Source organism: Oncorhynchus tshawytscha, linkage group LG12 (genome assembly GCF_018296145.1).
Source record: "Oncorhynchus tshawytscha isolate Ot180627B linkage group LG12, Otsh_v2.0, whole genome shotgun sequence".
NCBI lineage: Eukaryota > Metazoa > Chordata > Actinopteri > Salmoniformes > Salmonidae > Oncorhynchus > Oncorhynchus tshawytscha.
This window is the reverse complement of record NC_056440.1, coordinates 64,697,282-64,719,452: the sequence shown is the minus strand read 5'-3', so window position 1 is coordinate 64,719,452 and position 22,171 is coordinate 64,697,282. Positions and strand designations below refer to the sequence as shown.

The 22,171-nt window shown below is 41.7% G+C and overlaps 2 protein-coding genes across 2 annotated transcripts in view; one reads left to right on the top strand and one right to left on the bottom strand.

The window, feature by feature from the left end:
- Positions 1-370: 370 nt before the first annotated feature.
- On the bottom strand, positions 371-2,975 carry LOC112263666 (pro-adrenomedullin). Its single transcript, XM_024440156.2, has 4 exons — positions 2,843-2,975; positions 2,164-2,279; positions 1,903-2,028; positions 371-1,682 (listed from the first exon to the last, which is right to left on the bottom strand). Exons 2-4 carry the CDS (start codon positions 2,265-2,267, stop codon positions 1,379-1,381), a joined length of 534 nt encoding a protein of 177 aa, XP_024295924.1. The 5' UTR covers positions 2,268-2,279; positions 2,843-2,975; the 3' UTR covers positions 371-1,378.
- A 3,539-nt stretch (positions 2,976-6,514) lies between these two features.
- LOC112263665 (myotubularin-related protein 13-like) overlaps positions 6,515-22,171 on the top strand; it is a 143,130-nt gene continuing 127,473 nt past the window's right edge. The window contains exon 1 of the mRNA XM_042330916.1: positions 6,515-6,670. Within this exon, the coding sequence (XP_042186850.1) occupies positions 6,616-6,670 (55 nt within the window). The 5' untranslated portion in view covers positions 6,515-6,615. The remainder of the gene's footprint in view (positions 6,671-22,171) is intronic.

The following is a 22,171-nucleotide window of genomic DNA, read 5'->3' as shown; positions in this document are numbered from 1 at the left end:
GTTACACAGGCCCCCCGTCCCAGTTCCCCCCGTCCCCCTCATAGCGCTGCATCCTGATGTCCAGACCCTCTACCATTGTGTGCAGATGGCGCTGGGTCTCTCAGCCTCCCATAATGGCTCAAGGGCCACGCTGCGGTGTGGAGCGAGCCAGCAAATATGCACTGTACTATGCAGGAATGCGCCTGGCACTCCCGTCTGCCCTCTAGGGGGTCACAGGGAGAGTGGAAGGGGGGTGGATTTAATGAGACCCTGAAATCACTTAACCCAGACCAGGTGTTGCGTGTTTCACTGGAACTGGCCAGACAATAGAATGCCACTTTCAATTTACAACAGTAATTTCCTGTGGAAAATAAAAAGTCTGGACAGAGTCAACTTTTATATGCAAAATGTTTATTGTATGACAATGTTAATTGCTTCGACACAAATAAAATAGACCACATTTACAAATATATTATACCATAGCTATAAAAAACCATTTATCCTATTACCACAGTTTGAAACATATAACATCCATGATGCAAACAATAGTGGAAACAACAAATAGTCACAATGCCCTTATATTTTCTTCCTGTACAAAAATAGTTCTATCTCCATAAGTAGTTGAATCTAATCTAACCTATATAATATTTAAATAATGATATCTGAAATATCTTATATACAAATTGCCAAATAAAATATACATACATAGATTGCACGTGTTTATACAAAACATATTCAAGTATAGTTCAATCCATTGTGGACTGGCACAGATATTTCATACAATCTCTAAGGCATTTCCCTCGTACAGTGTCCAAAAAACTTCAGCTTCATAGCTCTGTATTATAAATCCATCTCCTTATGTCTTATCTTCCGGTTTGGCATGGACCAGATGTCTTTGGATGTATTTTAGGTCCACGTAGATGTCTGACTGAGAAGGCTGGGACTGAAAAGTGCAGATGAGTATAGAGGGTTTGGTGAAATTGGCTCCTGTAATCCACAGGGTAAAACTCAAAGTTCAGGATCTGCATAACAGGTTTATAGAGTCCCAGTATTTACGCAGTGGACTCTTCTCTGAGTCTGTACCGCTGTATTGACCTTGCTCCTCTCCCACAGCTGGGCAGAGATAGCACCATCCTCAGCATCTCTCCTTCTCTCTCTTCACGGTGCCATCCAGTGCCTGTAGACCAGCTGTTGTTTTGGCGCTCTGCATCGCCAATGCCTCTGCTGAGTCCAGCTTCCAGAGCCGCTGCAGCTATCGCTCAGTACTCGCGTCTGGAAAAAATGCACTGGAGAACTTTTGGCAAAAGTCTGAGGCATTTGGAGAATTTTAGAACAGGGCAGAGACACTAAGCCTCGGCTGCTGCTCTCTTCCCCTGTTCCTCCCCCGTACAAGTCCAGCTCATGTCCGTCTGAGCAGCTCCTCCAGCTTGTGAACATGTGAGTTTGCATTGCCCCACACAGGCCTCAGCCTGCCCCCCTCCAGCCTCAGTGTGGCCCTGCGCTCAGGGAGGGAACGACGCCTCCGGCCGTAGCCTTGTGGGCTGATCTTGTCGATGGGTGCACTACCAATCTTTAGTTTGTTGTTGAGCTGGTGGATGCGGTGGGCCAGGTCGTGCACAGTGCAGGTGCCCAGAGAGCAGCCCGGTCTCCAGGCCTGGTTCACTGAAATTTTGGACCTCTTGGTTCGGATGCTGATGTCAGTGCTGGAAGAGAGAGGAGGGAGAGGACCATTAATTAATGCGCAGCATTCCTGAGAAGACACAACTTGGCTCAGAGATCCCCTCCGCAGCTTGCTTACTTTAATGAGCCTTGTTTGACAATGGTGATTAATCTCTTAATTCCATTTGAAATCTTGATTTCACAAGGATAACGAAATAGCACCATGCACATTGAGTTATGTAAATGTATGGTATGGGCTTTTACCTGGAATGAGGAATCAGGTTGTTCCTGACGTCTTCTGGGCTGACAAACTGTACAGACTCTGCTATCCTCTCTGCAGAAAAAGTGTTTAGATCTTGTCTCGATCTGCTCTGCATCCATATGCTTAACCTGGGAAAGAAGAAATCCAACTCATTAAAAACTGTTCAAAGAAGTCCACAAAGTACACAACAGTAAGTGTTGATATCATGGTCACCATACATTGTAGCAGACTAATCTTGACAAATAGCTCATCAATTAGCTCACCTCTTTTTGAGCTCTGGGCTAATTTCAAGTTTGAATCCAGCCACGCTCTGTGCAATGGTGGCCAGCAAACAGCCGTAGAGGAAAGATTGCAGGATCAGTTTCATTTTGACTGGCACCTGTGGGGAAAGTGGAAAAACACTTGTTAGTTATTTACTTATTAACGATAACTTACTTAGTTACCTCCTATCATTCCAAGTGAGCCCCCCACCCCATCAACCTCTTGCTATTGCTTACACAAGAGTCCAAAAGCCAAGTTATTTGCACTTATCATTCATTTATTTAAAATGTCACACTAAGGTCACATTTTGTTCTCTTAAGTAAACTTACAACCAAGTTGCAGGCCCTGACCAGTGAAAAGCAGGACACAGTCTATAGAAGACTGGGTTTCCTCAAATAGAGTAAGCTTTAAGCTCCCCTGAGCAAAGTCAATCCCATTCAGTCAATTAAATCCATAGCCCAAAAAGAACCGGTAAACTTAAGGTTAGATAGAGAGAGATAAGACTTATTTGGTATTTCTGCCTGATGTCCACAACCCCCCACAGTCATGCACAAGAAGACCAGCACTCCTTATATAATAAGATTGATAACCTGTCCTTGTCTAACGCACTTGAGCTCCTGATAAAGCCATCTGTAGCAAACAGAGCAACAGTCAATATTTGCTTCAATTGAAAGTACATACCTGAAATCCTTCAATAATTCACTTGGGTGATAAAGAAGTTATAGTAGAGTCAATGTGGAGAGAGTATTCCAAAGGCTTCTTGAAGTTGCTGTTGGTGCTGAAAGGCAGCTGTGACACTGTGCTAATAGTCTGTACACACCAGACGATGAGCCTTTATAGTGGAGGTGGGAGGGGCTCACTGACTGACACACACAGACTCTCATCCCAGTCCCCCCACTCCACCTCACACAGCCCAGCACTGCTGGAAGCCTGCTTTATCAGTGGGATAATACAACAACATAGCAAACCTAGGAGAATAATAAAGTTGAAATAAACCAGAAGTAATTCAATAAATATTTGGGTCATATGAGAGTGATTTACTGTAATACTTGTTAAGGAATGTTGTTGTTGTTATCTCTGCTTTTCATTGACAGAATCTTTATTTGTGATGTGAAATTCACATTTTTACCTACCTTCTTTTTATCAAATGTATTCATAAAGATTGCATATATATATATATATATATATATATTTATTTTTATATACAGATATATATATATTTTTTTTAAACATTTGTTTGTTATGTCTTCACAAACACATTAAGAAATAATGATTCACACTCCGAACAGAGAAGGTTGTAAGTACTCATTCCTTTGGTATTTGGGGAGGAGGCAGGGAACATTCTAAACAAAATAATTTTGTCCTCTGACATTTTGGACATAACTGAACTTTGAGGTCAAGGGGTTATTAACTTTTGTCCACCTGCATTCCGGCACATTTTTGTCATATACAATTTCATCAATGTTGACACAATGCCCTCTCAAGGCAATATCTGATTACAAGTTTAGTCAGCTTGAGGTAAAGTTGGTTAGTAGGTTTGACATGAGATAACAAAAGAACACGAAGCAGTTATTCATTAATAGTAAGTGTGTCAAATTATAACCACTACATTCTCCATGTCTGCGTTTGTTTAAACATTAGGGCAAATATTTGACTGCAAAAATGTGTGATTTATTTTCATATTTTTTGGACAAATGTTTAGAGGAATTTAGTAATTATATCAAATAAATCAAGAGGGTTCTTTTTCCTAAGATTATATCTGTTGGCTTTACATAATCTCCAAATAACATGGTATTTTAAAAACAATTAGGATGACTTCTACATGCTCATACAGAAATTAAATGGGATAATAGGTTGAGTCACAAGAGCCAGCAAGTCTGTCTGCCTCCGTGACTCAGATCCCTGTGTTACTGATATCTGCTCCTCACAATCACTGACTTTATGACTTCATCTCAAACCAAAGTACAATGATTGCACTGAACCCCTTTAGCCCTTTGACCATAATAAAAGTACATTACTTTTCATATGTGCTTAGCTAAATTAAACCATTCCGAAGAATGGTGAGACATATTTCAAAGTATGGGCAGTGAAATAAAGCAAGATATGCAGCGGGGTCAAAACAATGTCAGCGAGGGTCTTAAGGCAGATGTTGATTACAGGCCCCTGGGGACAGATATATGCACAAGACGCCATCAGGATTAGCACAGGGTGCAACAATTTTAGTTTTTCATTCCAATCGACCACACAGCTGACCCAAAGCTGGTGTCTGGTCAGGGTATGTCTGGGACTGGGAACAGGGAACAGTGCATTGAAATTCGCTTGTGTGGTCCCCAAGACTTGGTCTTAAGTCTCAAGAACACTCTGAAAAACATGTAAGCCTTGATGTGGTCAGATAATCACAATTTGTGGCTTTCAATGTGTGATGTCTTTAATAGCAAAAACATACGTATTTTGGGAACACCATGTGAAATGCTTTCTCAGTGCTCAGAATGTCTCTCAAACAACTGATAAAGAAGCTTGTATGTGCTGAATGGAACATAGCTGTATCTAGATCACGTGCAGTAATTCAGTCAGAAAGTCACCTAAATCTCTCCTACGCAGCATTCTATTCATAATTCTTACGGCTTCCTTGCTTACCTGGTGTCCCTTGTGTTACTGTAAATACATAAATGTGAAACACGTGTTGTAAACCAGCAAACATTTTGTAACCATTTTGCAATGATAATTACCTCCACCATACAAGTATTCCCCAAGTACTCAAGTCATTTAAATCTCCTAATATGGAGAGAAGAAGATTATACAACCATGACAGTATCATTGTACAGTGGCTCCTTATATGGAGCAATCATTTGTTAGCTTCTCGTAAGACAGGTGTCAAAGACATGACTGATATTTGTTCAGTCACAGCTGTGGAATGCTAATGTAACAGGTAAGGTGGGAAGGAACGTATGCTAGGAAGCTATGTCTTCTAAGGTATATACAGGAATAGATGAACACATACCAAGATATTGATATGTTATGGAAATGTTCCACAAAGTTGTCATGGTGATTTGATAGACCTGGAAGCTTCCTGGGGTTTTCACCTGTATAGTCATTCATTATTTCATTCTGCTCCCTTGAACCCCATTGATGTGGAACAATTTCAACAACAACACAATTCAACAACTCAGATACCAAATTCTGTAGAGTAGATGACAAAAGTCATGATTTATTATTTCAACTGCAGACTGAGCGGCAGACATATTGGTTTATTGTCAAATAATTTATATTCAGAAATATTATGCTATTGTGCAAAATATAACTAGGCTACATGTCTGGTGTTGAAGTGAAGACCCTGTCATGACAGATATGATAACACCTTACAGGAGAGAAGCAGCTGATAGCATAAGCATAATAGTTGGCGGAGAGGAATCATCAAAATTAACTTAACAATAGGCTACTTGTTAATGAAGAGATTCTCTCTCAAATTTCCCTCGTATGCTAGGGACCATGACGTTGTGGAATATGTTCAGTCCAAGTCGTTGAGATGTTGGCAAAAACAGCGCAAGAGAAGAATTCCCGCGCACCGGTGTTTTCCACCCCGCAGCGTCTCCCTCCCCTATTTATTGGCAGGAAAGGTCACTCACTGTCCACAGCATTCCAGAAGTGAGTGGAGCTGTGCGCTCTTTTTTCATATTTTGCCTGCCCTTGCCCCCAAGTCGTGTGTGAGTGAACCAAACACCCCCCGGTGTGTGTGTTTGTGTGTGTGTGTGCGCCATAGACATTAAAAAGTGTGCGTGCGCGTGTGTCTGAGAGAGAGAGAGAGAGAGAGAGAGAGAGAGAGAGGGGGGGGGATGTTTAAGTTTGACGGAGCATTGTGATTATGGAAAATAATAATCATGCTATTGACACTGATTTTTCCACCAGCACTCTCTGTTTAGTACTTCTAGCATACTAAATATCCTATACAATTAATTCAATATATTTTTAAGAAACACTGTATGCCACAATCTGCAATACTTTTAATTTAGTTTATTATATTATAACCCACATTCTTGCAAAGAAAATGAGACTACTATTTTTTCGCATCTAGCCTAGTTACTCCTCTATTTTGTCTCTCTACTCTCGAATGGGCTTAAAAATATTTGGGTAACTTATTTTTATTTATTTTATTTTGTAGTCCCCCCCCACACACTTTTTTTTTTCTCGATAATGGTAGGTAACTTTTTGAATGTGCATGCTAAAGGGATTCTAGTGGTCATCAGATGGTTTTCCGTGCGGGCCAACTAGCGGTGTGGCAGGGTGTGACCCCGTTTGCAGCCACAGTTTCTATTTGGAAACCAAGCGCCCACGCCCATGCATGTCGCTACTCCTAGACGCAGGCGCAATATCACTCCTTCTGTCAAACATGGCTGTGCTTTTGAAGAAAGAAAAATGCTGAATTGTGTTGGTAGATTTCGGAAAAAGCAGCAAACATGGCGAGATTGGCTGATTATTTGATTGTCGTGGGATTAGATCAGGACAAAACCGGTGAGTTTTTGAATGTAACGCTTGGAACACGAATGCTAAATTGAGCTTCAAATGCTTGGGATTATCCAGGCCGTCAGTGTTTATAATGCTAGCTGGTTAGCATAGACTAACTAGGCAGCTAGCCATTGATATCTGAGATTTGAAGCAGTCTGCAGACTATCGGTAGATGTAGAATTTCTGATGCACATACGACGGTTTTTAAATATATGCAAGGGGGCGGGGGGGGCTGTGTGTTGTAGATATTTAAACCACAAACTGGAGTTTCATTGAGTCGCACTGTAACATCCTGTTGATGTGACACATCCAGCCTTTGGAATTGTAGTTCGTGACGTGCGTGGTTTGCACCGGGAGCAGTTTTGGTGTCATGATTTTCTGCTGTAAGGTTTGCATTAGTCAGGAGCTGCTGTGATTTATTTAGTCTCATGGAATTTGCAACCTGAAGGATATCTTCTTTTGTTTGACACCGGCAGAATGCGAATAGAAATCCTAACTTCCTGTTTTATCCCAAAATGGTTTTATCCAACGTTCCTACAAGATGGGTTGGGGATAGGGGAGGTCTATTACTTGGTATTGCTGTATTTTTTGGGGGAGGGCTCAAAAGTGGGGCCCCGAACTGAGGTTCCCAAACCAGACCCATGCTCTGGTCTGCTATAATTCCAACCCAAGATGTTCTACAGTTCTCCTACATAGCTAGTTTTGAAATATTCCATCCACTATTATACAGCTATAACAATTTTTATGCTGTACTTTTGTAATAAAATTACTTGGCCTACAGTTGGAACATTCATTTTGATTGGGCTTGGTTGAAAGAGGAACCTACTGAAGAAGAGCAAACAAGAAAGAGGATGTTTATACTGATCCCAAAGTATGGCCTGCATTTGAAGAATGATGAAGGAATGTATAGACCACCCGTAAGGGAGTAAAGACACATCCCGAGTGCAGTGACATCTTTCCAGGCTCATGTGTGAGAGGGAGACAACCACCCAGTCCAGCTGAATCCGCTCACTAGAGGCAGCCACATGAATAGGTAAATAGTGGCCCCAATGTCACTCAACTGACAAGCAACTTTTGTGCCGTAGGAACAAAATGTTCCTGGCATTGCCGGAGCCTAGATGGATTCAGACCGCCATCCTCACAAAAACCCGTTCTGACTGGGATGGATAGTGATGAATGGACTGCGAGAGTGATGGACCTCCCTGATAAGAGGATGTGTCTGTTGCAGCCACGGGTAATTGAATACGCCTCTAGTAGGGACAGAGAATAAAAGTATCTCTGTCCATCCATAGTGAGGTTTATTTTCCCATCCTCTTCTCATGTGTTACTGAGGTGTGGGATTATGTACATCCAGGGCTGTTTGGAACGGGGGGGACTGGAGTTGCATTCTCTACTCTACTAGAAAACCGGAAATTAGTTTTTGAGTTGATACACTCTCGCAAATAAGAACATGTCTCTCTGAGGATGCATTTCACTTAATTGCTTTGCCCTTCTTTTGTGAAGCATGATCGTAGACGGTGGGCTGAGTAGACAGACAGCAGCTGCTTTTTCTCCACCTTGCTCGTCCAACCAGGGATCCACACAGAAGTCATGATCACTTCCCTACTTCATTGTGGTTCCTGTTCCAAAATCAGTGACTCCTAAAAAATCATGTTGATACTAGTTGTCATCTGTTGAGAGAGCAGCCCAGCCAGTCCATGGCATGAGCTAGTTAGTTTAGGCTATTTTTACTCCAGTGATATTTTACTAATGGGAGTCTCCCTCCTTGTAGGAAGATTGGGAAAAGACTCATTGGTCAGAAAAGACACAAAGCCAACAGGACAATCCACATATTGTCCAGGCTTCATTTCATGTATTTTCAACCTAGAAAAGCACACACTCTTCAGATCCGTAGTTTACATTCCTTGGAGACCTTAAAAAGCACTTACCTAGCTAACATTAACCCACTATATTCAGGTTGTTGTTAGAGTCCAACCGATTATGATTTTTCAACACCGATACCGATTATTTGAGGGCCAAAAAAGCCGCTACCGATTAATCGGCCGATTTAAAAAATAAAAAAAAGGGGAGAAGAAAAAAAAATCATTTTAAATATATATATATATATTTTTATTTGGATTAATGACAATTACAACAATACTGAATTAACACTTATTTTAACTTAATATAAAACATCAATAAAATCCATTTAGCCTCAAATAAATAATGAAACATGTTCAATTTGGTTTAAATAATGCAAAAACGAAGTGTTGGAGAAGAAAGTAATGTGCCATGTAAAAATGTGTTCCATGTAAAAAAAAAGCTAATGTTTAAGTTCCTTGCTCAGAACATGAGAACATATGAAAGTTGGTGGTTCCTTTTAACATGAGACTTCAATATTCCAAGGTAAGAGGTTTTAGGTTGTAGTTAATTAATATAGTATTTATAGGACTATTTCTCTCTCTACCATTTGTATTTCATAAACCTTTGACTATTGGATGTTCTTATAGGCACTATAGTATTTCCAGTGTAACAGTATAGCTTCCGTGCCCCTCCTCGCCCATACCTGGGCTCGAACCAGGAACACATCGACAACAGCCACACTCGAAGCATCGTTACACATCGCTCCACAAAAGCCGCAGCCCTTGCAGCACAAGGGGAATAACTACTCCAAATCTAAAAGCTAGTGACGTTTGAAACAGTATTAGCGCACTCCCAGCTAACTAGCTAACCATTTCACATTGGTTACACCAGCCATTAATTAGGCTGATAGGCTTGAAGTCAGCGCTGTGCTGTACAGCGCTGTGCTTGCGAAGAGCTGCTGGCAAAACGCAGGAAAGTGCTGTTTGAATGAATGATTACGGGCCTGCTGCTGCTCAGTCACTCTATCAAATCAGACTTAATTATAACATAATAACACACAGAAATACGAGCCTTTGGTCATTAATATGATCGAATCCGGAAACTATCATTTCGAAAACAAAACGTTTATTATTTCAGTGAAATACGGAACCGTTCTGTATTTTATCTAACGACTGGCATCCCAAGTCTAAATATACTTGTTACATTGCACAACCTTCAATGTATATCATAACTACGTAAAATTCGGGCAAATTAGTTCGCAATGAGCCAGGCAGCCCAAACGGTTGCATATACCCTGACTCTGCGTGCAATGAATGCAAGAGAAATGACACAATTTCACCTGGTTAATATTGCCTGCTAAACTGGATCAGTAGTTATAACTAGTGATTATGATTGCTTGTTTTTTTATAAGATAAGTTTAATGCTAGCTAGCAATTTACCTTGGCTTCTACTGCATTTGCGTAACAGGCAGGCTACTCGTGGAGTGCAATGGTTAGAGCGTTGGACTAGTTAACTGTGCGGTTGCAAAATTGGATCCCCTGAGCTGACAAGGTGAAAATCTGTCGTTCTGCCCCTGAACAAGGCAGTTAACCTACAGTTCCTAGGCAGTCATTGGAAATAAGAATGTGTTCTTATTAACTGACTTGCCTAGTTAAATAAAAGGTATAAAAAAATGTTTAAAAAAAAAATAATCGGAAATCGGCGCCCCAAAACTGTGGTCACTTGGATAAGTAGGCAGTGATATTTTATGAAAGAACTCCACTAGAGTTGGACGATATTACGATAGCATCGTCTATTGACAGTGATTGACAGCAACGCGTTGAGGGTGACTTCATCGTGATGTGACAGACGATGGTTAAGCCGATTTGACTGTCGCCCCACAGTATTGAACAGTCTGGTAGAGCACAGCAGGGCAGCACACAAGTGACATTCTGAGTAATTTGCCTATTCCTATTTGCTATTACCTATTTCAATATTTTATACATAACGCCAGAGAGGAATGTAGGCCAGAAAGAGCTGAGAATTCCTGTCAGAATATACCCCCACCCCCTCGTCGGATGCATGGGTTTTAGGCTATAGTCTAAACGTATTAATTATTTTTTACAACGGACACTACTTTAACTATCTTGCATTTTATCTGTTTTAAAGAAACGTAGCCTATATTTCCTTCTCTTTCCTTTGATTGGCTATATGACAATGCTAGTCTTCATCATTTTATGCCTGGCTTTCTCACCTTCAGCATTCAAATGTTTGTAAATTACTTGCGCAATATTAAGCTTTACTAGTTGAGTGACAACCAATGTAATTTGCTAGGTTATCAAATGCAATGTTGAGGAGAATGTTTTACCAGAATAAAGTAGGCTAAGCTACCCCTGGAGACACAACTCTCATCTGGTTATAGGTAGGCTATATGCTGACCGGAGCTTACATTAGATATCATTATTTAGAGTTTTTTTGTGTACTTTTTTACCCCCTTTTCTCATAACTTTTTTTGTGATCTCCAATTGGTAGTTAGTCTTGTCCCATCGCTGCAAGTCCCTTACTCACTCGGGACAGGTGAAGGTTGAGAGCTATACGACCCTGCACTGCTTCTTGACACACTGCTTCTTGACACACTGCTCGCCTAACCCGGAAGCCAGCCACACTGATGTGTTGGAGGAAACACTGTACAACTGGCGACTGTGTCAGCGTGCATGCGCCTGGCCCGCCACAGGAGTCGCTATAGGACAAAGACGTCCCGAGAAGCTCACTCCGAGTCTGTCAACTCCCAAACGGTCTAAAACATTAGATTATGAGACTGGGGTGAGGTGAAATCCAAACTTGTGCTATATATTCATTGGCTATGACCAATGTTCCCTCTAAACTGTGGACGGGCTACTGCAGCGCAGCTCACTGGGACTGCCAGCGCAGAGTGCAGAATAAATATCAGCCCAAGGAGAGAAGCACAAGCTTGAACTTCACTCAACATTCTAGAGTTTTCCCTGTTAGTTAACACTGTCAGCGTTTCCCTTTACTGTGGCAATTGTGATCGAATCAATGCAACATACCAAAAAAACTATGCAAGAAATGTTGTTGAAGGCATCGGAGTAGATTCTATTGTGCACGACTCAGCCCAAACTCTACACAGACCAGTGCGGCATAACCAATCAGAGCTGCAGTAGGCCAATATGCAAATAGACCATTGCTATATATTGATCTGTGCCATTTGCTTTGAACTGGACTGTTTACATCTGTGGTCGTGAGTAATTGAGCTTGTTTTGAGATCAAAGCAAGAGCTGCGTCTAGCCCCGTGTGCACATTTTCTTCATAACCTTTGCTAGTTAGTGAGTTATTAGCACAGTTATAGATACTACGTAGTCAGCAATAGGTGAGTAATTGCTTCTTACAAGAGCACAAATGTGTACATTTCTAGACATATTTGAAAAGCAAGTCAGGCAAAGAGCTTTTTTTTGTTGTCTTGAAGGGCCAGTGTTGTATTTTGAGAAAGGCTTGAATAAGCTTAGTAGCCCATAGGCAGAGGGTAGCATAATTTGTCTGATTCTCTGTAATAATTAATCTGCAAAAATAACCAATTAATTAGTTGGTGACGGTGGTTTTCAGATCAAAAAGCAAACATTTCTCCCCTGAAATGAAAGGGTGGTGGTAGATGCCCAGTATCCCTTATGGCTCAGCTCAGGTGCCTACAGACACCATAGACATATACAGTGCATTCAGAAATGATTCAGACCCTTTCACTTTTTCGACATTTTGTTGTATTACATACAGCCTTATTCTAAAATGGATTAAATTGCCCCCCCCCCCATCAATCTACACACAATACCCAGTAATGACAAAGCATAAACAGGTTTATATATATATATATATCACACACACACACACAGTCGTGGCCAAAAGTTTTGCGAATGACACAAATATTAATTTCCACAAAGTTTGCTGCTTCAGTGACTTAAGATATTTTTGTCAGATGTTACTATGGAATACTGAAGTATAATTACAAGCATTTCAAGTGTCAAATGCTTCTATTGACAATTACATGAAGTTGATGCAAAGAGTCAATATTTGTAGTGTTGACCCTTCTTTTTCAAGACCTCTGCAATCCGCCCTGGCATGCTGTCAATTAACTTCTGGGCCACATCCTGACTGAGGAAGAACAATGATTCCAAGCACCACCCTCCTTTTGAAGCTTCCAGTCTGTTATTCAAACTCAATCAGCATGACAGAGTGATCTCCAGCCTTGTCCTCGTCAACACTCACACCTGTGTTAACGAGTGAATCACTGACATGATGTCAGCTGGTCCTTTTGTGGCAGGGCTGAAATGCAGTGGAAATGTTTTTGGGGGATTCAGTTCCTTTGCATGGCAAAGAGGGAATTTGCAATTAATTGCAATTCATCTGATCACTCTTCATAACATTCTCGAGTATATTAATTATTGCCATCATACAAACTGAGGCAGCAGACTTTGAAAATTAATATTTGTGTCATTCTCAACTTTGTGATTATATTTATATATATATATATATACATATATATATATACACACACACACACACACACACACACGTTTTCAGAACCTTTACTCAGTACTTTTGATGAAGCACCTTTTGACAGTGGTTACAGCCTCAAGTCTATGACACTGTATGCTTGGCGCACCTGTATTTGGGGAGTTTCTCCAGTTCTTCTCTGCAAATCCTTTCAAGCTCTGTCAGGTTGGATGGGGAGCGTCGATGCACAGCTATTTTCAGGTCTCTCTGGTGATGTTTGATCGGGTTCAAGTCTGAGCTTTGACATTCTGAGATTTGTCCCGACTCATTCGGCAGGTAACCTAGTGGTTAGAGCGTTGGATGAGTAACCGGAAGGTTGCAAGATTGAATCCCTGAGCTGACAAGGTAATAATCTGCTGTTCTGCCCCTGAACAATGCAGTTAACCAACTGTTCCTAGGCCGTCATTGAAAATAAGAATTTGTTCTTAACTGACTTGCCTAGTTAAATAAAGGTTAAAAAAAATCCTGCCTTGTCTTTGCTGTGTTCTTAGGGTCGTTGTCCAGTTGGAAGGTAAACCTTCGGGAGCAGGTTTTCATCAAGGATCTCTGTGTACTTTGCTCCATTCATCTTATCCTGACTAGTCTCCCAGTACCTGCTGCTGAAAAACATCCCCACAGCAAGTTTCTGCCACCACCATGCTTCACTGTAGGGATGGTGCCAGGTTACCTCCAGACGTGACACTTGGCATTCAGGCCAAAGAGTTATTCATCAGACCAGATAATCTTGTATCTCATGGTCTGAGAGTCCTTTAGGTGCCTTTTGGCAAACTCCAAGCGGGCTGTTATGCCTTTTACTGAGGAGTGGCTTCCGTCTGGCCACTCGACCATAAAGGCCTGATTGGTGGAATGTTGCAGAGATGGTTGTCCCTCTGGAGATGGAGAACCTTTCAGAAGAACTATGGAGCTCTGTCAGAGTGACCATCGGGTTCTTTGTTATCTCACTGACCAAGGCGCTTCTCCCCCGATTGCTCAGTTTGGCAGGGCGCCCAGCTCTAGTAAGGGACTTTGTGGTAGCAAACTTCCATGTAAGAAGGATGGAGGCCACTGTGCTCTTGGGGACCTTCAATGGTGCAATATTTTTGGTACCCTTCCCCAGATCTGTGCCTCTACACAATCCTGTCTCGAGACTCTACGGACAATTCCTTCAACCTCATGGCTTAGTTTTTGCTCTGATATGCACTGTCAACTGTGGACCTTTTATATAGACAGGTGTGTGTCTTTCCAAATGATATCCAATCAATTGAATTTACCAACGGTGGACTCCAATCAAGTTGAAGAAACGTCTCAAGTTTGATCAATGGAAACAGGATGCACCTGAGCTCAATTTCAAGAGTCATGGTAAAAGGTCTGAATACTTCCAGTACCACTCATTCCACTCACACATGGAATCAAATATATTTGATTTTCTTCGAAGTAGCCACCCTTTGCCTTGATTACAGCTTTGCACACTCTTGGTATTCTCTCAACCAGCTTCACCTGGAATGCTTTTCCAACAGTTTTTTTTACCCCCTTTTTCTCCCCAATTTCATGGTATCCAATTGGTAGTAGTTAGTCTTGTCTCATCGCTGCAACTCCCGTACGGACTCGGGAGATGCGAAGGTCGATAGCCATGCGTCCTCCGAAACTCAACCCAACCTTGCCGCACTGCTTCTTGACACAATGCACATCCAACCCGGAAGCCAGCCGCATCAATGCGTCGGAGGAAACACCGTACACCTGGCGACCTGCCGTACACCTGGTCAGCGTGCACTGCTCCCGGCCCGCCACAGTAGTCGCTAGTGCGCAAGGATATCCCTGCCGCTAGTGTGCAAGGATATTCCTGCCGGCCAAACCCTCCCTAACCTGGACGACGCTGGGCCAATTTGTGCGTCGCCCCATGGACCTCCCGGTCGCGGCCGGCTGCGACAGAGCCTGGGCTTTTCCAACAGTCTTGAATGAGTTCCCACATATGCTGAGCACTTGTTGGCTGATTTTCCTTCGCTGCTGCCCAACTCACCCCAAACCATCTCAATTTAGTTGACGTCGGCTGATTGTGGAGGCCAGGTCATCTGATGTAGCACTCCATCACTCTCCTTGGTCAAATAGCCCTTACACAGCCTGGAGAGATGTTGGGTCATTGTCCTGTTGAAAAACAAATGATAGTGCGACTAAGCGCAAACCAGATGGGATGGCGTATTGCTGCAGAATGCTGTGGTAGCCATGCTGGTTAAGTGTGCCTTGAAATCAAAATAGTGTGTGCAGACAGTGCAGACAGTGTCACCAGCAAAGCAGCCCCAAACCATCACCCCACCTCCTCCATGCTTCACCACACATGCAGAGATCATCCAGTCACCTACTCTGCATCTCACAAAGACACGGCGATTGGAACCAAAAACTCAAATTTGGACACATCAGACCACATCTCCGCCCGTCTAATGTCCATCGCTCATGTTTCTTGGTCCAAGCAAGTCTCCTCTTATTGGTGCCCTTTACTGGTTTCTTTGCAGCAATTCAACCATGAAGGCCCAATTCATGCAGTCTCCTCTTAACAGTTAATGTTGAGATGTCTGTTACTTGAACTCTGAATCATTTATTTGGGCTGCAATCAGAGGTACAGTTAACTCTAATGAACTTCTCCTCTGCAGCAGAGGTAATTCTGGGTCTTCCTTTTCCTGTGGCGGTCCTCATGAGTCAGTTTCATCATGGCACTTGATGGTTTTTGCGACTGCACTTGAAGAAACTTTCAAAGTTCTTGGAATTTTCCATGTTGACTGACCTCCATGTCTTAAAGTAATGGACTGTCATTTCTCTTTGCTTATTTGAGCTGTTCTTGCCATAATATGGACTTGTTTTTGTCAAACACTCCTACCTTGTCACAACACAACTTGGCTCAAACGCATTAAGCAAAAAAATTCCACAAATGAACTTTTTTCTCCCCAATTTCATGTTATCCAATTGTTAGTTGTTACTGTCTTGTCTCATCGCTACAACTCCCACACGGACTCGGGAGAGGCAAGGTCGAGAGGCCTGCATCCTCTGAAACGCAACCCAACCAAGCCGCACTGCTTCTTAACACAGCGCGCATCCAACCCGGAAGCCAGCCACACCAATGTGTCGGAGGAAACCCCGTACACCTAGCGACCTGGTGTGTGCACTGCCCCCGGCCCGCCACAGGAGTTGCTAGTGAGCGATGAGACAAAGATATCCCTGCCGGCCAAACCCTCCCTAACCGGGACGATGCTAGGCCATTTGTGCGCCGCCCCATGGGCCTCCCGGTCGCGACCGGCTGCAACAGAGCCTGGGCTCGAACCCAGAGTCTCAGGTGGCACAGGAACGATTAGACCACTGCGCCACCCGGGAGGCCTCACAAATGAACTTTTAACAAGGCACACCTGTTAATTGAAATTCATTCCAGGTGACTACCTCATGAAGCTGTTTGAGAGAATGCCAAGAGTGTGCAAAGCTGGCATCAATGCAAAGGGTGGCTACTTTGAAGAATCTCAAATATAGAATATGTTGATTTGTTTAAGTTTTTAATTTTATTTCATAGTGTTGATGTCTTCTATTATTCTACAATGTAGAAAATAGTAAAAATAAAGTGAGTAGCTGTGTCCAAACTTTTGACTGGTACTGTATGTCAAGGTATTTCTGTTTTTTATTTTTATAAATGCGCAAACATTTATAAAAACCTGTTTTCACTTTGTCATTATGCGGTGGTGTTTGTAGATGAGGAATTTTTATTTTGTTTAATACATTTTAGAATAATGCTGTAATGTAACGAACAAAATGTGGAAAAGGTCAAGGTGTCTGAATGCTTTCCGAATGCACTTTACATCCTTTGTACACACACACACACACACACACACACACACGCACACACACAGAAGTTAGCTCAGACAGATCCAGCTCAGGGAGGCCAGGCTCTTTTATTTACAATGGAAAATGAATGTATCAAACCGAATAGCATCGACTCGTTTCAAACTATAATCGTTCCTGTATTGTATCGCAACCCATGTATCTAGATATGTATCGAATCATCTTGAAAGTGGAAGATGCACATCCCGGGTACATAAAGTTTGACAACCTAAACTGTACCTCCAGAGGTTGTACTAGTGCTTTGTTTCCCTGGGGACTAATGTCTCATTTGATCCATGAACCTTGGATTTATTTTGCTGCATTGAGCTGGAATAAAAAAAAGTGTGCTTGGTTGCAGACTTGAGTAAGCAGTGTGTCTTTCTCCTTACTGAGGGATACTGTTTCTGGTTATTGGCGTCGGAGCTGTCGTAAATGCTCTCTGACTTACTGTGCGCCAAAAACCGTAATTTGCAAAGTGAAACGAAGGAATTTGCCCTGCTGCCTGCCTCCATGATCACCTCCGATTAGAGCTACAGGGATGTGTTTTCTGAGGCATTACTGGCCCATATTGGCTTTATGATAGACCTTGCACCTTTGTATTAAGGTTGTGGACACAGGAAATGGTTTACATATTGTGACTCAAACCTGCAAGAAAAAAACTCTTTTAGCTCTTTTACATGGCACATATTGCACTTTTACTTCTCTGTTTGTAATTGTCATTATTACAAAAAAAATGTTTTTCAATCGACCGATTTTAATCGGTATCGGCTTTTTTTGTCCTCCAATAATCAGTATCGGCGTTGAAAAATCATAATCGGTCGACCTCTAGAGACCCTCTTTTTAGTATGAACAACTACTTACTAAGTTTTTTCCCCCGCAATTACGTTTGTGACACACCGGCTCGATTCAGTCTGATGTAGCATAATTGGAAATAGTGTTTTTAATTTTTTTTATTTTTTACATTGGATAAAAGTAGAGACTAGCATAAAAGTAGAGCTTATAGTACTACACAGATCATACACGTAACGTTAGCCGGCTGGCTAACAGTACGCTTTAACTTGAAAGGAAAACAACTTTCTGACAATTTTGAAACGTGTAATATCTGAAAGTCTAGCAAGCTACATTATCTTACCGGTATACATGGATGGACGCTTCTCCCTCTCTGTCACAGATGCCATGGTTGCCCTTAGTTTGAAGATGTAATCCGGAGATGGGTGTTTTATCAACAGCCTTCTGTGTTCTCTTTCGACTCCCTCTGCATTTTTTTCAATCAAACGTCAGAATTGTCTCCATCTGCTATCGTACTCTTAATACCACCGGGCATTCAACTGATTTCAAATCTCAGTCCTCCAGAAAGTGGAGAGCAACACTTTTTGCAGTTCTACTACGTGATATCTTTAAAACAATCTGCGTTAGAAAGGATTATCTACGCATACTGACCAGCTTATGTTATAGACAGATGTGTGCTACATGGCAGACCAATCTGAACTCATATTTCGGCATGTCCAGCCCACCTATTATTTCATCCAATCATTGCAGCAGGAATATTCCTGTCTTCTTCCGTGGCTGAACCAACTAGGCTCGTAATTGAACTATTTTATTTATATTTACAGATGCCACGCATGCCTTATTAAGGCACATGAAAGTTCACATGTTCCAGAAGGCATTTCTGCCAAAAAAAACGCGTTTTGATAAAATAAAATTAGTTTAAGTTAAAATGGCTCTCCTGTGAAGTAGTGTCTCGCAACATACGCCTAGTTTCCTGAAACGAGTCACATTTTGAAATGCTATACAATCACGAGAGGCGCATTAGAGAGGAGAGCGTGAGAGGCTCGCTCATTACAGCTGCCGGCCTCAATGAAACAGGCAAGCACAGTGGCAGGGCAGACACTTTTATTACAGGAATCATGAGTATAATACACTTTACTGTTTTAAGAAATGCATGGTTTTATCCTTCCAAAAAATAGGATGTTTTGATTGAGGTGACCAGGTAGATGTGCAGCTCAAACTAGTGCGAACAATTAAAAATGCAACTCACGCAGCCAATTTTAAAGGGTCTCAAAATGCGTCTAAATGGTCTGATTTTCATTTCTCTTATTTAGTGTGCTCTGGTAGACCGTCAGAGAAATATGAGGCTGATCCTGCATCTTCATTTCTTATCGACTTGGATAATTTGATATCACAGATGCCATTTATGATAAATAGTCAGGATCAGATACTGTAATCCACTTAGGGGAAAATCATGAGCTTGGTTAGTGTCACAGACAGGCTGTTACCTGGACTGTATTGAATGAATCTCCGGACCAGGCTGTATCATGCAAAAAGTAAAGAGAGATTTTAATATAGCTTCTGACATTGCTCTCATGCAGAACATTACAAGCAAATCATAGTATGGGTGGCAATGTAGCAATTATATGGTAAGGGAGTGTGATCGATTTGCTTAGTGATTCCTGTCTCCTGAAAGTTACCTGCCTCTCGTGTAGATGGGTGAATGCCCCCCCAGTCTGTGTGAGTGAGTGTTGGAATGCATGCACTGTTATCTCAGACCCAGTTGTGGAGCATGGAATAGGACCTGATTGAAATCACAGAGGGAAAATATGGACAGATTGTGGGGAATACCCCCCCCCCACACACACACACATACACACCAGACAAAGGATTTATTATACTGACCACTACCCCCCCCAGTTACAGTTTGTGTAGGCTACAAGCAAAGGCTTAAAAAAATGTCTTCAGATTAGAGCCGCTTCATCCTTTACTTATTTATTTAGGGTGAAAGTTTTGTTTACAGGATTGGAGATAAGAACTAGCTATAGCTTTTTGATTAGTCCTCTAGTTACTCAGGGATGACATAATAGCCTAGTAGCCTACATTAAATCAACATTTTTCTGCATACAGTACAGATGTTATCAGATCAAGCTCCACTCTGCAGACGTATAAACAGGATATTTTTACACATGGTTTGAGAGACTGGCATTCCATGTTTCCTGTTGGTCAAATGTGGTGTTAGTACAACACATGCATCTCAGGTGTTGACAGGTGTTATTGCTGAAATTATGAATCATGAATCATTGGAGGGTGTTATTTGACTGTTTTACCAGGGACATCCAAAGGTGTAGAGGAAATGTTTACCAGCTGTTTTCAAAGTACATAGGAAAAGAGTTGGCATATTACATCAAACACTTTGCTTTTATGACTAGTGACTCAGGCCAGGATTATCCACTTGGCCAAGGATTTGTAGGCCTACACACTGTAATAGGCTATGTTAAAAAAATATATTGTTCCTTAACTGTCCACACTTTTTATTACAACCCTGTAGCATTGGTAACGATAATACTTTTCTGACATTGCAGAGGTTTGACCGCAAATGAAGGATCCTGTCACATGAACCTTTTTGCTGCAGTGTAATGCTTTTGTCGTTGAAATCCTCACCAATTATTGTCTTATACTTTCATTATGTTACCATGATGGTGGAGATGGGCATTTAAAATGATTTTACTATTCAAATAATATCATTTAAATATATAAATGTAATTAAAATAAGGAATTTGGTATTGACTCTCGATCAGAGTAATGCAATTGCACATGGCAGAGGTAAACATACTGCTTTTCTCCGGTGCTATGGCTAACGGCAGCAGTTAAAGACCTAGAGCCTAAAAAACAGCTTATTTTACTAGGCCAGCAGACTGTTGAACAGCTGTCACTAGGCATCTACCAAGTGATGTACACTTACTTACACACTAGGGTTGGGCGGTATCCAGATTTTCATACTATTTCTGTATCATACCGGGATACACGCTATTACCGAATGTGCACACAAGGTCGCTATTTCTACAAAAATAAATAATATTATTACAAATAAAAATATTTTTTACGTACAAAACAATTTAGGCAACTGGGATCTTGATCCAGAAGATGAGTGAATGTCTCTGCTGTAACCAAGAAGCTTGATCTTGACATCTAGCCACAAGTTAGCAAACCAAATGCATAGCTGGAGCCCTGATCTTGATATAATTTGACAAATCTAAGGTTTCTTATACTTAAGTTCAAAGTATAAAATTCTAATTGACAGATCTATAACTAATATATCTTTCTCATTGAAGGTAGGTCTCTTCTATGTGTGCTATTTCTATGTTTCCCGTTCTTAAGTTTAATTTTTGCGTCTTTCGGTGTTGTACACCAGCTGAAAATACAATATTTTGGGTTATTGAAAATGTACACTACATGACCAAAGGTATGTGGACACATGCTCGTCGAGCATCTCATTCCAAAATCATTAAGATGGAGTTGGTCCCCCCTTTGCTGTTGTAACAGCCTACACTCTTCTGGGAAGGCTTTCCACTAGATGATGGAACATTGCTGCGGTAACTTGCTTCCATTCAGCCACGAGCATTTGTCATGTCACGCATTGATTTTGGGCATTTAGGCATTGCTCGCAGTCTTTGTTTCAATTCATCGCAAAGGTGTTCGATGAGGTTGAGGTCAGGCCAGTCAAGTTCTTCCACACCGATCTCAACAAACCATTTCTGTATGGACCTCGCTTTGTGACTAAAAGTTATTGTGCTGACATTGCTTCCAGAGGCAGTTTGGAGTGAGTGTTGCAACCGAGGACATATGATTTTTACCCGCTTCAACACTTGGTGGTCTCGTTCTGTGAGCGTTGTTGCTCCTCGACATTTCCACTTCACAAGAACAGCACTTACAGTGGACCGGGGCAGCTCTAGCAGGGCAGAAATTTCATGAACTGACTTGTTGGATAGTTTGCATCCTATGATGGTGCCATGTTGAAAGTCACTGAGCTCTTCAGTAAGGCCATTCTACTGACAATGTTTGTCTATGGAGATTGCATGGCTGTCTGCCTGCGGCTATGGAACCCTGACCTGTTCACTGGACGTGCTACCTTGTCCCGGACCTGCTGTTTTGGACTCTCTCTACCGCACCTGATGTCTTTAACTCTGAATGATCGGCTATGAAAAGCCAACTGACATTTACTCCTGAGGTGCTGACCTGTTGCACCCTTTACAACCACTGTGATTATCTGACCCTGCTGGTCATCTATTAACATTTGAACATCTTGGCTATGTTCTGTTATAATCTCCACCCGGCACAGCCAGAAGCGGACTGGCCACCCATCAGCCTGGTTCCTCTCTAGGTTTCTTCCTAGGACACATACTCGTTCCAGGTTTTTTTTTCTTTATTTGTACTATTTTCTACATTTTGTAGAATAATAGTGAAGACATCAAAACTATGAAATAACACATGAAATCATATAGTAACCAAAAAAGTGTT

Excerpts from the sequence above, each read along its gene's own strand:
- LOC112263666 (XM_024440156.2), bottom strand. The coding sequence starts at position 2,267 with ATGAAACTGATCCTGCAATCTTTCCTCTACGGCTGTTTGCTGGCCACC. Across the intron at positions 2,029-2,163 it reads AGCCCAGAGCTCAAAAAGAG|GTTAAGCATATGGATGCAGA; the intron begins GTGAGCTAATTG and ends CTTCTTTCCCAG. Across the intron at positions 1,683-1,902 it reads AACCTGATTCCTCATTCCAG|CACTGACATCAGCATCCGAA; the intron begins GTAAAAGCCCAT and ends TCTCTCTTCCAG.